Source organism: Thunnus albacares, chromosome 8, assembly GCF_914725855.1.
Source record: "Thunnus albacares chromosome 8, fThuAlb1.1, whole genome shotgun sequence".
Taxonomy (NCBI): Eukaryota; Metazoa; Chordata; class Actinopteri; order Scombriformes; family Scombridae; genus Thunnus; species Thunnus albacares.
Genome location: NC_058113.1, coordinates 34,361,472 through 34,374,415, shown reverse-complemented (window position 1 = coordinate 34,374,415; position 12,944 = coordinate 34,361,472). Strand labels below are relative to the sequence as shown.

General features: G+C 43.5%; 1 protein-coding gene across 1 annotated transcript; it reads left to right on the top strand.

The window, feature by feature from the left end:
- Position 1: 1 nt before the first annotated feature.
- On the top strand, positions 2 to 6,672 carry siglec15l (sialic acid binding Ig-like lectin 15, like). Its single transcript, XM_044360486.1, has 9 exons — positions 2 to 84; positions 1,302 to 1,676; positions 2,614 to 2,970; positions 3,604 to 3,633; positions 3,740 to 3,784; positions 5,094 to 5,186; positions 5,775 to 5,822; positions 6,278 to 6,317; positions 6,420 to 6,672. The coding sequence occupies exons 1-8, from the start codon at positions 42 to 44 to the stop codon at positions 6,310 to 6,312; spliced, it is 1,026 nt and encodes a 341-aa protein (XP_044216421.1). The 5' UTR covers positions 2 to 41; the 3' UTR covers positions 6,313 to 6,317; positions 6,420 to 6,672.
- The last annotated feature ends 6,272 nt before the right edge of the window (positions 6,673 to 12,944 follow it).

Genomic DNA, 12,944 nt, shown 5'->3' with positions numbered 1-12,944 from the left:
CATATTTGAAGTGTTGCTGCTTGTGGCCGATCAGCTGGAGGATGTCTCAGTTTTTCCTTCTTATTGTGTCTGTGATCATCACAGGTAAGATGATTTATTGTACTGCGGGTGAAGGGAGGATCCTTTAGACTATATTAAAGCTGCTTATTTAGATTTATAAGCTTTTCAAACTACAGACTAACAACTAAAAGACGGTCTGCTCCACTTTAAAGGCAACAAGTAGAACTTAAAGGAATTTAAAGGGCTATTCCACTTATTTAGTATTTCATTCCCATATCCTGATTTTTAGTTCCTGGTATGGATCAAACTCCATAAACACTGGATCCTACGTTTCCCATAATGCAACCCAGTAGCATCTTTCATCAGAGCCTTCCTGTCTGTTAAACATCACACCTCTCATATTTTTCTGGATATCCTGAGTAGAGCTGCTGGAGGTCTGAGGTTAATGTCTACAACTGTATATTATTGTGATTATTGATATAATGTCATATTTTGTTGGGAGGTTAGAAAGTCTGTCTCTCTTGATTTTTGCATCGTTTAAATCGCAGTTTGTCGAAACCTCACAGACGTGAAAGAACAAAGAAATTCTGCTGATATTCAAACTTCAGTCCCTCCAGAAGCTTCTCTCAAAACTTGTGATACAATTTGTGATGTTTTATGTCTCTTTTTTTTTTGTGGTAAAATTGTGGGAATTGGGAAAAACTGCAATCAAAGGAAAATAATGTGATTTTTTATAAAACTATTACCAATGAAGAGTCACATGTGATCACTACCATCCTGCAGATCACAGAAACAAGTACATGTCAGTGCTGATGTTTAATGTATTTTGAGTTCTATAAAAATTCAGCAATTCAGACAAATCCAGCAACATAAAAATAGTCCTGGAGGAACTGAAACTTCACTGCCTTTCTCTCTTTGCTGCAGTACAAGTAGACGGCTGTGTCTGTCGGTCATGTGACGCTCGTCTTGAAGGCCGTAGTGATCCGTCGAGGTCGATCGTAACACTTTGGCCGCAGCTTTAGTTGAGGTTTAATGCAGCACAGAGCAGTCAGTGAGGTTTTGGTCGTTTGTAGGTGAAAACGTTTTTTAGTTGAAAACAGTATTTCAGTAGATTTCAATGAACTTCTGGACAAATTTATCAGTAAAAGTTGGTCAAACTCAGTTAAAAAGTAAAATTCTTCACATCGGTGTTATTAAACAGTGTGAACATGGATGTATTATAACAGGAAAGAATATCACATGTGTGCCCTGATCGGCCTAAACTCCAAACATGACCATGAGCTCTTTGTTGTGATGTTCAGGTTCTCTCTCAGTCTCCTGGGACATGTTCGTCTCTCCGGAGGTCAGCGTGTCGAGAGGAGAAGACGCCGTCCTCGACTGCTCCTTCACTCATCCCAGACAGCAGGACTACTCAGGGACCATCACGGTTAAATGGGGCAGAGAGTCAGACAGTCAGCCATTTTTCCAATGTTCACTTAAAAACAACTCCATGGAAGGACTCGGAGACTGTTCATGGTCAGGGCTGAGATTTCACCTGGATGGAGACCCTCGGCAGGGGGTGCTGTCGCTCCTCATCCGGACGGTGCAGCTGACCGATAACGGTGCTTATTACTGCCGAGTGGAGCTGGACGAGCCGGTGGACGCTTACCAAAAACCAACACATCTGACCGTTACAGGTGAGTTTATTGTGGGATATAGTTGGATGTTGTTTTTGTCTGTGTTTTGTGGATATTTACTTCCTGTGTTTTGTGGATATTTACTTCCTGTGTTTTGTGGATATTTACTTCCTGTGTTTCGGTTGGTTAGGACTGGAGCTCTGCACTGAACCTTTGAACCTTCTGACGTCATCAGCATCTCCGTTTCCACATGTTTATCTTTGTCTCACAGTGATTCTTGGTCATTTTATCCTTTAAATACGTCACAAAGTGATGTCTGTACATCCCAATATTCTATCAGGTGCGTTAGCAAAAACGCAAAGACAATATCACAAAAACGGCATCAACACACCGAATTAAATACACAAACATGATGTTACTCAACAGTATTTTGTCCAGATAAGGATGCTAAATAAACACAAAACTGCTTATTTAGCAGTTTTATTTATTTATTCAGTTTAAAGACGATGTATTCTGCACATGTCCAGCCTCTATGTTTATATTCTGGGGCTCTACTGGAATATCTTTGCATGATTTCCAGTTAAAAACTCCTTATTTATCTTCTACTGGTCCTTTATGCAGCCCCTCAGTTCAGCCTCTGTCTGAAACAGGCCGTTTTAGCTCCTTTCTCTTTAAGACCCGCCTCCTGATGAGCCCACTCTGTTCTGATTGGTCAGCTTCAGGAAGCTTCCTCCGGCTCCGGAGGCTACGTAAACAAACTATAGTAGCAGGATTTCACTTCTTTTTCTCCTTCTTTACTCCAAATGTCAACTTCTCAAATACCAGAATTAATTCCAGATTGAACTGTGGATCATAATTTATGAATAAAACAGCAGAAACTGTCATTTCTGTGGGAAACAAAACAAAACAAAAAGACTTTAAAACATAAAAAATAAATGATTTCACAGATTTTAAAATCCTGAGTCGTATCTTTTTCTCCGTGATGCTTTTGTCCCAGGGAAGCCGCAGATCCTGAGCCTCTCTGTGATGGAGGACGGCGCCACCCGCAGGCTGCAGTGTGAGGTGGAGGGCCACCCGACCCCCAGCATCACCTGGCTGTCAGCCTCCACACCTCTGCCAGAAGATCAGGTCCAGACCTCTGAGTCCGACCAGTACCGGCTGATGAGCTCCGTCCCGTACCCGGAGGAGGATCAGCGGGTGATCACCTGCAGGGCGGAGAGCGCGCTGGGCGTGGCGGAGCGGCGGTTTCCACACAGTAACACTCTGCTGATAAGTCTGACTGTCTGTAGCGTCGTCGTGCTGCTGCTGCTGCTGCTGCTGACAGGATTCATCATTTACCGCCTGAAACACAGAGGTGAGCTGCTGATTCAAGAACCCAGCAAGTCCTAAAAATAAACAACAAAACATGTTTTATTTTCTGATCTGACGGCTCTGTAAGGACGTCATCCGTCTGTCTGCGCCGTCCAAAACTCTCACTCTCAATCTGACAATGTAAAACCTTTCATAACCTCAGCTGCTCATACAGACGACACAAAGAGAGAACAGAACATAAACTACTTGTTTCAAGTTGTTGATTCTTCACATCTTGAAACACCAGAGAATCAGCTTTTAGTAAAACTGGCTCATAGTAGCAAACAACTCGCTACAGGAAATAATATCCAGATGTTTCCAACATCAATCTACTTAAAGTCTTGAGCAGAGAAACGTTTGCTAACGTCTGGAGACTTTACTCTCTTCCTATTGGCTGGCAGACCCCAGACCAGTGAACAGTGAACTCTCGCGTTAAAGTCCGATGTTTTGTTGTTATAAATGTTTATGGCCTCCTGAGTGTGAAAACACTGATACGGGTGATGAAATCTACCTGTCACCTGTCAGATCACTGTGTGTAAAAGTTTTAAAAGGCAACGCCGCCATGTTGGAAGAGTGACGACAAAAGACAGACGATAACCTTTCACCTCCTCTCTCTTATCTTGTTCCCGTTTTACAGGAGGAAACCTGCTCAAAGAGGAAACATGCGGTTTGTTTTTCTCTCCAAACTCCTCAAACTGTGTCATGAACTTCAAAAATGTCGCTTTTATTGTGAAATGAGCAGATTAATGGAGTTGTTGTGTGTTTCTCCTCAGCTGGAGCTTCAGATGTTTCTCCTGTTTATGAAAACATTGAAGTAGGTGAGTCGACCTCTTTAACTGAATTTCCACAAACTGGCTGAAAGAAAATGTAGCGAATGTTTGTTTCTGTCCGCTGATGATGTCATTAAACCGTCGCAGAAGAAGAAGAAGAAGAAACACGACGAGGTGACGTCATTAAAACAGCAGCAGTCGAAGCTCAAATATGACGTTTCTGTTAGTTTCATGTATCGATGTGAGGAAGGTTACAGTCTCCTCATCATCATCATCATCGCTCCACACAGATCTGATGTTTTCAGCTCTTCAGTCACATGATTCATGATGTCATCGTTTATCCACTCAGCTGCTGACAAGCGTCGAAACATGTGGAGATTGTTTTTCATGTTCTGGTTGTTTTATGTTTAAACACCTCGACTGTTCTTCACTGATCCCAAAAACAAACTTCAACTTTAGAAAAAAGATTTAAATCCAAAATATGATTTTAAAAAAAGCCACTAAAAACACTTTTTTTAAACAAATATTTCAACTTTTTTTTCAATTTGAAAATCTGCATGTGGATGGAAACACACTTCATGAGGACTGAGTTTGTTTCATGGATGTATAATAAGAGCTGGAACCCGCCGCCGCCGCCGCCGCTGCCGCCGCCGCTGCCGCCGCCGCTCTGCCTTGCAGCCAGTTTTTCCCCAGTGGTCACTGGCTGTTGTAAAACTGTTGACAGGACGCCTCGAACTGCAAACGTCAGCTATGACTCTTTCTATTATGAACTTTTGATCCACGGAGGTTTTATGTTTGTAAAACTTTCCTCGAGCCGAGAAAAGCGATTTAAAAATCGGTGACGTCATCATAATGTAAAGTCTATGGGCCGAGCGGGAGCTTGTGGGCGGGGCCAGCGGGGGAAACACTACTGCGCATATTCAGTGGGGCGGAAGCTAGATACTTTTTTGGTGTAAGCGCCGGGCGAGCAGTTCCTACAGGACTGAATCGGTATCTTATAATACATCCATGGTTTGTTCACGGCAGACATTTTGACTTGTTAAAGCAGGTGAAACACAGGTGTAATTAATAACACTAACGATGGATCCGTTCCATTAATCGTCCCAGTGACTGAGCGTGCTCAGAACCAGAACCCTGAGACTGTTTTTAAACCTGAACCTTCACTTTGCATCAATGAGTTTTGGTTCCAGATTGAGTCAAACTCTCCACAGCTGCAGTGAAACATCAGAGTTTTCCTCTCTGTGTGGTTCAGTCCTGTTAAACTGGATCAACTCGTCCAACAATGAGACGGAGCTTCTCAGAGAGAAGACAACAACAAACAAACTCAGCTGTAATCTGTCTTCTGTCTCTTCTCAAGTTGTTCCTGAAGTGGAGGATCGTCGACCAGCAGATGGCGACGTTGAGTCTCAGCCTGTTTACTGCGACGTCATGCTGCATTGCTCCACTTCCTGTGAGTCCTCTCAGCTGTTACAAGTTTGATAGAAACTGTGGACGTGACCGACCTGAACGAGCTGTAAGATACTAAAAAAACAACCTGGCAGCTCCTCTAGAAACTACACAACTAAATAGTTTATGAAGAAATGTGAGACTAGAAGCCTTTGATTCATGTTTCATTCAGTTCAACTCAGTTTATTTCAATATAACTTTAATTATTTCTGCAAGTGCAACACAGATAAACCAGTCATTGCTGCCATAAAGATTATAATGTTCAGTTTTTGTTGGCATTTATTTTGGAGGCTGTAGTTTTGGTGTTTTTCATGGATGAAATATATGAAACGATATATGAATGAGCAACTTTACAGCATGTGTAAGTTGAACACAGTCAACCTGATAAACTGACAGTAGATTTGATTGGATGTGAGCTGACAGACAACCAGTGAACCTCCCAGCATGTTACTGGGTTTCTTCATGTTTCTTCTTCACCGTTACACAATATTCAAAGCAGCTGACTCATTTTCTCCAAAAAAAAACATGTTGAGTAATGAGCAGCAGCCGGCAGAGCTTCAGTTCTAACTGGAGCTTGTTTTCCTTTTTACAGCCCAACATGCCAGTTTTAAAAGCTCCACACAGTCTCATGAGGACAAAGGTGAGTTTCATCTACCTGGAGGGTCCTGACAGGACGTCCATCAGACCTGAACGTTAGTTTAGCACTAAAAACAAAACTTCCTGCTCTGAGGATGACTTTGATGACGTGTTGTAGTTCTCTACACACCGTCCAGCCTCCATAGACTCTAAACAAAGACTCTCACATGGGTTAAAAGATAAATGTAACCTGTTGAGTAAATTAAAATACATCAGCAGAGACTTTAGAAACTTTAGAAATCTGATGCTTTTACTTCTCGTCCTAAAATTAGAAGCAACAACGTGTCGCTCTGAGGATGTTTGACCAGTTAGCAATGATTTCCTGCTCTGAGAAGCTTGATGATGTCATATATGAGTAACACACAGTACATGTGATACGTTTATATCTGAATAAGGTCGAAGGATTCAGAGGTCAAAGGGTCAATAATAAAACCAGAATATGAAACTTTCTCCTTTCAGACGTCATCTACTCTCCTGTGAACGTCCAGCAGTGAGCGAGGTGTGAAAAACATCTGAATAATCCATTAATATGATATATATATATATATATATGACAATACTATGACTAAAAGAGGTGACTGATGATTCTTTCCTGTTTCAGGAACAACAGAGAATATTTCAACATCAGCTGTTGTCTGCAGGACTTTTCATGTTATTATAGTTTTCATATGAAAGCAGCTTTTATAGATTCGGAGTGTTTGTTTTTGTTTTTTTGCTGTTTTGTTGGAAAAATGACTCACATGATGGACTTCCTGTTATAATATCAGATAGGAACAGGAAGCCTTCAAGGACAGTTTTATATATGTAGTTTGTACTTTTTATGTAAAATAAATAAAAGTATATTATACACTGATCATTTTATTTATATAAGTTGTCATTTATAACTATAAATAAAAACCTACACAAACACTTTCTATCAGCAGTTTTACATTATAAATATTAAACTTTGTGTCATGAAGACAAACTACAGCTTCATGACATCTGCTGATGAAGATCATGTGATACAACTGAAAGCTGCAGAACAGCCACTAAAGGATGTAGGACTGCAGCTAATGATTACTTTCATTAGTGATTAATTGATTATTTGTTTTCTCTATAAACATTTGACTGAGCTGGTTGTTAGTTCTGGTTCTGGACGGACGACGAGAACCAGAAGACATCCTGGATATGTTGAACCTGCTTACTGGACTCACATCCACTGACTGGTCTGACTCCAGATCAGATTTCCCAGCAGCTCATCAATCAGCTGACAGGACAAATGTTTCCCATCATTCACTGGAAACACCTGGAACATCCTGCTGAACTGAGGTTTGCACCAACATGTTCTTCTCTTACAAATAAGCTGAAGATGTTTAATTTAGCTTTTATTAGTTTTGTGTTCATGTTGTGTCTTTAATCAATTCACTCTGTAAAACACTTTGCTTTTGTATGATATTGTGTTTAAGTATTTCATCCAGAGGGAATCACTGATCCAGTGTTTCGGTCATCTGCCACCTCGTTTCAGAGAACAGCAGGTCTCCTCTTCATGCTGATGCTGCTCTCCAGGGATGTTCATCCTGGACCAGTGACCCCTGGAGCGCTGCAGAACGTTGATGCTGATTTGTGCCTGAGTGTGTCTGCGACTCCTCTGGTGCAGCAACTCTCTGAGCCCCTTAACAGACTAAACTCTGTTAACACCAGGCATGATGTCCACTACCGGGCTGTGGAAACCTTGACAGGTCCAGTGTCTCTCTCACAAAACCTGCTGCTGACGCCACTGTGTGTCTAAACGCTGCCGTGAGGAGACAGAGGTTCTTCAAAACCTTCCAGACTGTTGTGCTGTTGGACTAGAGATGCAAATTAGCTTCAAGCTAACTCTGATGCATCATTTATGCTTAATACTGCACACTGTCCTCTTCAATAAATCAAATCAAATACTGTGTTATTGATACTTTTACAAACAACCTGGAACTGAGAATGGACGACACCGTGAGGCCCGTTCCTCTCTGAACATCAGTTTCCAGACGGACTCACACGGACGACCAACACCACTGAAAACAAACCTTCCACGCAGCTGTTGTGCCTTCCTACCACTGCTCCAGACAGAGATACTAACACTCTGCATCACAGCGCGGTACGACAGACGGATCTCCAGACGGTCATTAACACTGAACAGGAAGTAATCAGCCACTCCCTGCCTGGATGACATCTTCACATCACACAGCCTCCGCAGAGCCGGCACAAACACACCCTCCAGAACCATCAGCCCCCAGAACCATCAGCCCCCAGAACCAACAGCCCCCAGAACCATCAGCCTCCAGAACCATCACCCTCCAGAACCATCAGCCTCCAGAACCATCACCCTCCAGAACCATCAGCCCTCCAGAACCATCAGCCCCCAGAACCATCAGCCTCCAGAACCATCACCCTCCAGAACCATCAGCCCTCCAGAACCATCAGCCTCCAGAACCATCAGCCCCCAGAACCATCAGCCTCCAGAACCATCAGCCCCCAGAACCAACAGCCCCCAGAACCATCAGCCTCCAGAACCATCACCCTCCAGAACCATCAGCCTCCAGAACCATCAGCCTCCAGAACCATCAGCCTCTAGAACCATCAGCCTCCAGAACCATCAGCCCCCAGAACCATCAGCCCCCAGAACCATCACCCTCCAGAACCATCAGCCTCCAGAACCATCAGCCTCTAGAACCATCAGCCCCCAGAACCATCAGCCCCCAGAACCATCAGCCTCCAGAACCATCAGCCTCTAGAACCATCAGCCTCTAGAACCATCACCCTCCAGAACCATCAGCCTCCAGAACCATCAGCCTCCAGAACCATCACCCTCCAGAACCATCAGCCGCCAGAACCATCAGCCCCCAGAACCATCAGCCTCCAGAACCATCACCCTCCAGAACCATCAGCCTCCAGAACCATCAGCCTCCAGAACCATCACCCTCCAGAACCATCAGCCTCCAGAACCATCAGCCTCCAGAACCATGAGCCGCCAGAACCATCAGCCTCCAGAACCATCAGCCTCCAGAACCATCAGCCTCTAGAACCATCAGCTCCCAGAACCATTAGCCGCCAGAACCATCAGCCTCCAGAACCATCAGCCTCCAGAACCATCAGCCTCTAGAACCATCACCCTCCAGAACCATCAGCCTCCAGAACCATCAGCCTCCAGAACCATGAGCCGCCAGAACCATCAGCCTCCAGAACCATCAGCCTCCAGAACCATCAGCCTCTAGAACCATCAGCTCCCAGAACCATCAGCCTCCAGAACCATCAGCCTCCAGAACCATCAGCCCCCAGAACCATCAGCCTCCAGAACCATCAGCCTCTAGAACCATCACCCTCCAGAACCATCAGCCTCCACATCACTGACTGCTCAGCTGTTTACATGTTTACATGTTCATGTTTACATGTTCATGTGCAGTAACTGTTGTAAATGTCCACATATAATATCTGTTGTTTACAAATTACAAGTGCAACATTATAAACTCTGCTGCAACTTTTACTTTTATACTTTTTCTATTATACTTTCTATTATATATTTATTTATTTATACCTTGATGAGCGGTTTGTTGTACTGGAAATGTGCAGTGACAATAAAGGCATTCTTCTTCTTCTTCTTCTTCTTCTACTTCTTCTTCTTCTGAATTAATAGATCTCCAAACTTCTTCCCCTACTGCTGATCATCCATCATATTTTCACAATGTGCTTTGACCAGTATGATGGTGAAACAGGTGTTAAATTACATTCTATGTGGTGTTAAAAAGTCTTAAATTGAACTCGGTGAACGTGCAGAAACCATGTTGCTGCTCAATGGTGGAGAGCCTGAGACCAGAAGAACCAGTACCAGTATATTTCCACACATTTTGGTTGGACAATCCAGCTGTCCACAAACTTTTGGCCATGTTATATATGTTGTTTCCAGTAGGGGGAAGCTGCTTACTGCTGTAGTCAGGGGTCAGAGTCCACCAATCAAATCAAAGACAGCAGTTTTTGAATGTTTGCCTGAGAGACAGAACTCTGGGAAAACATCACATTCAGGCTTCTTCACCCAAAATCTGTCTTTTTTTTGTTGTTGTTTTGTTTTTTCTGGTCTTCCTCCCCTTTGAGGTTGAACTCGGCCAATCAGATTGTGTCTAACTCAACAGCGGGCCGTGTCTCCGGGAAGCTGCCTCTCATGTTTCGTAAAACCTGCCTCAAATAGAGCATTTTAGAAAACAGGAAAAAGTCCGTGTGGTTTGGTGATGGCGGCGGCCTGCGGTGCAGCCGAGGCTTGGCTGCAGTTCGCTTGCGTCTCAACCTGCTGAACCTCAGGCTGGTTTTAAACTCCCTGCCTGCGTGTTTGCTGGTCGTTTTGATCCGACAGGTTCAGTCCAGCTCCACTTCAACTTTCAGTCCAGAAGCTGCTGAAAGAATTCAGGCTTCAGTTCCTGCTGTGTGTGTGGGTTTGTGTGTATCCGTTGGTGTGTGTGTTTAACCACTTTGTGGCCAGCGGATGTGGTTCAAAGTGTGAAACGTCTGTTGTTACGTCTCCATGGCAACATATTAAGCTGTTAAAGAAAGAGGCCTGCTGCTGCTGCTGCCTGAACACGTTCTGAGATAAAGAAAGCAAAGATGAACTTTCACTTGTTTATTGTTCAACAACTATATGAGACCTTCAAGAAGACAAATCCAGCCAAAAAAACCCAAATATTCAGTTTATAATGAAACTGAAGAAAGAAGAGAATCTGATTGATCAGTTAATCACTTATCAAACAATGATTTTTCTTCTTTTTAAGGGATTCTGTGTTTTTGCTGCTTCTCCTCCTCAAGGTTTAGTGTTTCTGAGGCTGCAGGTTGAATTATTAATGAGAGTTTTTAGGCCAAATATTCAGCATGCATGATGTAGCATGATGACTCACTGTATTTCAGAGGAACCAACAGATGCTCCGATAGGATTTAATCAGTAAATATGAGCAAAAAAACCCCCCAGACGTGTTCAAAAACCTTCCAGAGAGATATGAAGACGTCTGATAACGCTGACCTTCTCTAAACCACAGAGATGCTGGTGGTTTTTCTGCTCGCTGCGACTGTTTGGGGCAGATCTGAACACAGCAGTTGCATCAAAACAGCAGCGCAGAGCCTTTAGAGGAAGTGGTGTTAGTACGTGTGTAGTGGGAACGTAATCCGACTTCCATATGACCGACTACAAGGCTGCAAGCATGAGCTAAAGCCCCAGTATCAGCACTGGGACATGAAAAACCAGTTTGACATACTGGCCAAACAGTGTAAGTTAAACTTCCTGTCCATCATATGAGCATTTTTCCCCACAAACAATCACTGGAGTGGCTGTAAAACAGTAAATGGAACAGGAAGTCTCTACTGAGCATGCTCCGTGGGCCCAACAATCAAGAAACGTGAGCAACATCTGGCTAATTTCTACACAGCTGGAATCTGTTTTTTTTGGCTCAATGTGTCACGGAGCAACTTTCATAAGAATGATCAGGACGCCATGTTTGAGTCCATTATCCAGTTCAATATGTTCGTGGTTTGAGCTTAACGGCTGCCGCAGCCAGGAGCACTTTGCATGCTGGGACGATGATGAGTGAATCAACAGTTACTAGCAGCTAGCAGTTAGCCGGAGAATGAATCGAGGTCTGAACTAGCGTCCTGTGAGGACTCGCTGCCTCGCAGGGTAAAGAGATGGTTCTGTGTAACAAACTATCTGGTGCGTCAGGTTAGATCAGATCTGGACTAACAACCAAGTACGTTGTCTTCTTGACGTCTGGACAGAGAGGTTTATGTTCTCGGCTATGCTAGCAGCTCTGCGAGGCTGCGCTAAGAGGCTGCACACTTGAGCTAAATGCTAACATGCTCACATTGACAGTGGGTAACACTTTCTTAATTATTTCCAAGGATTGTTCCTGGATAAAAAGAGACAGTTATGGCAGTAATTATTGATAAAATACAGTTTGGTAAAATACCAAATAATCAGTTCCAGTTAAATGCTAAGCTAGCGTAGCGTAGACTCTTTCAGTCGGTGTGCAGCAGGTCAGCTAAACATGCATGATGTATTAAGCAGAGCTGGATGCCGCGTTAAAAGATGGCGCCCGTTCATTCCTATGAAAGTCGCTCAGTGATGCATGAAGCCAAACAGCCCGCCAGGTGTCCGGGGGGCGTCCTCATGCTTCCTGATTGTTGGGCCTACAGAGCATGCTCAGTAGAGACTTCTGCTGGCCGAGTCGGCTGACTTCCTGTTGGCTCCTCGTTCACTTGAATGAGATCAAATAATTTGATCTTGTGGCTCTTTTAGACTTTCTAAATGTTATTATTGGACAGACGTCATTTCATTCAAAAACATTAATTCACCGTTTTACAGCTGCTCTTTTTCCAGTGATTGTGTAGGTGGGGAAAATGCTTTTTGGTTTTCCTGTGTGCATCACGTGACAGGAAGCTGTAACTAATTACAGCGTTTGGCCACCATGTCAAACTGGCTTCACATCCCGGCGCTGATCCTGGAGGCTCGGTGCTAACATGCTCACAGTGACCAGATGGTGGCGCTGGAGGAAAAATCAGAGGATCAATAAAGTTAGTAGGATTCATCCTCTGGGGACCATGAGTATCTGAACCAAATCTCATGATGATCCATCCGACAGCTGTTGAGATATTTCAGTCTGGACGAACAGAGAGAAACATCGTCCCTGCTGCTGTCATGGCTACAAACTGATCAGACAGGTCTGTTTGAATCTCCAGATGTTCAGCAGGAAGCTGATGACTTGTTGAGTCTCCTTCATCCTTCTTAAATCACATAAGATCATAAATTTCTCTCAGAGACAAGTTGGAGTTATTTATGTTTAGCATTCAACAATCACATGTCGGAGTCAAATGTTTGGGTGTCCACATACTTTAGGCCATATCATCATTTATACAAACCTCTGCAAAATAAAACTTTGACTCTCTTAAGCTTTTAATATAAATATGATAACATCCAAACCATCTCCATGACAACTGAGGAAGGCCATGAGATGTGGTGGAAAGCTCTGAAAACACAAAGTCACTGGACCGTGAGCTGAGATTTTTTTTTTTTGTCAGGCTGCTTTTATGCTGCGTCTCTGCTGGAACAGTCTGTCCTGTGTGTTCAGTGTGTTCATGT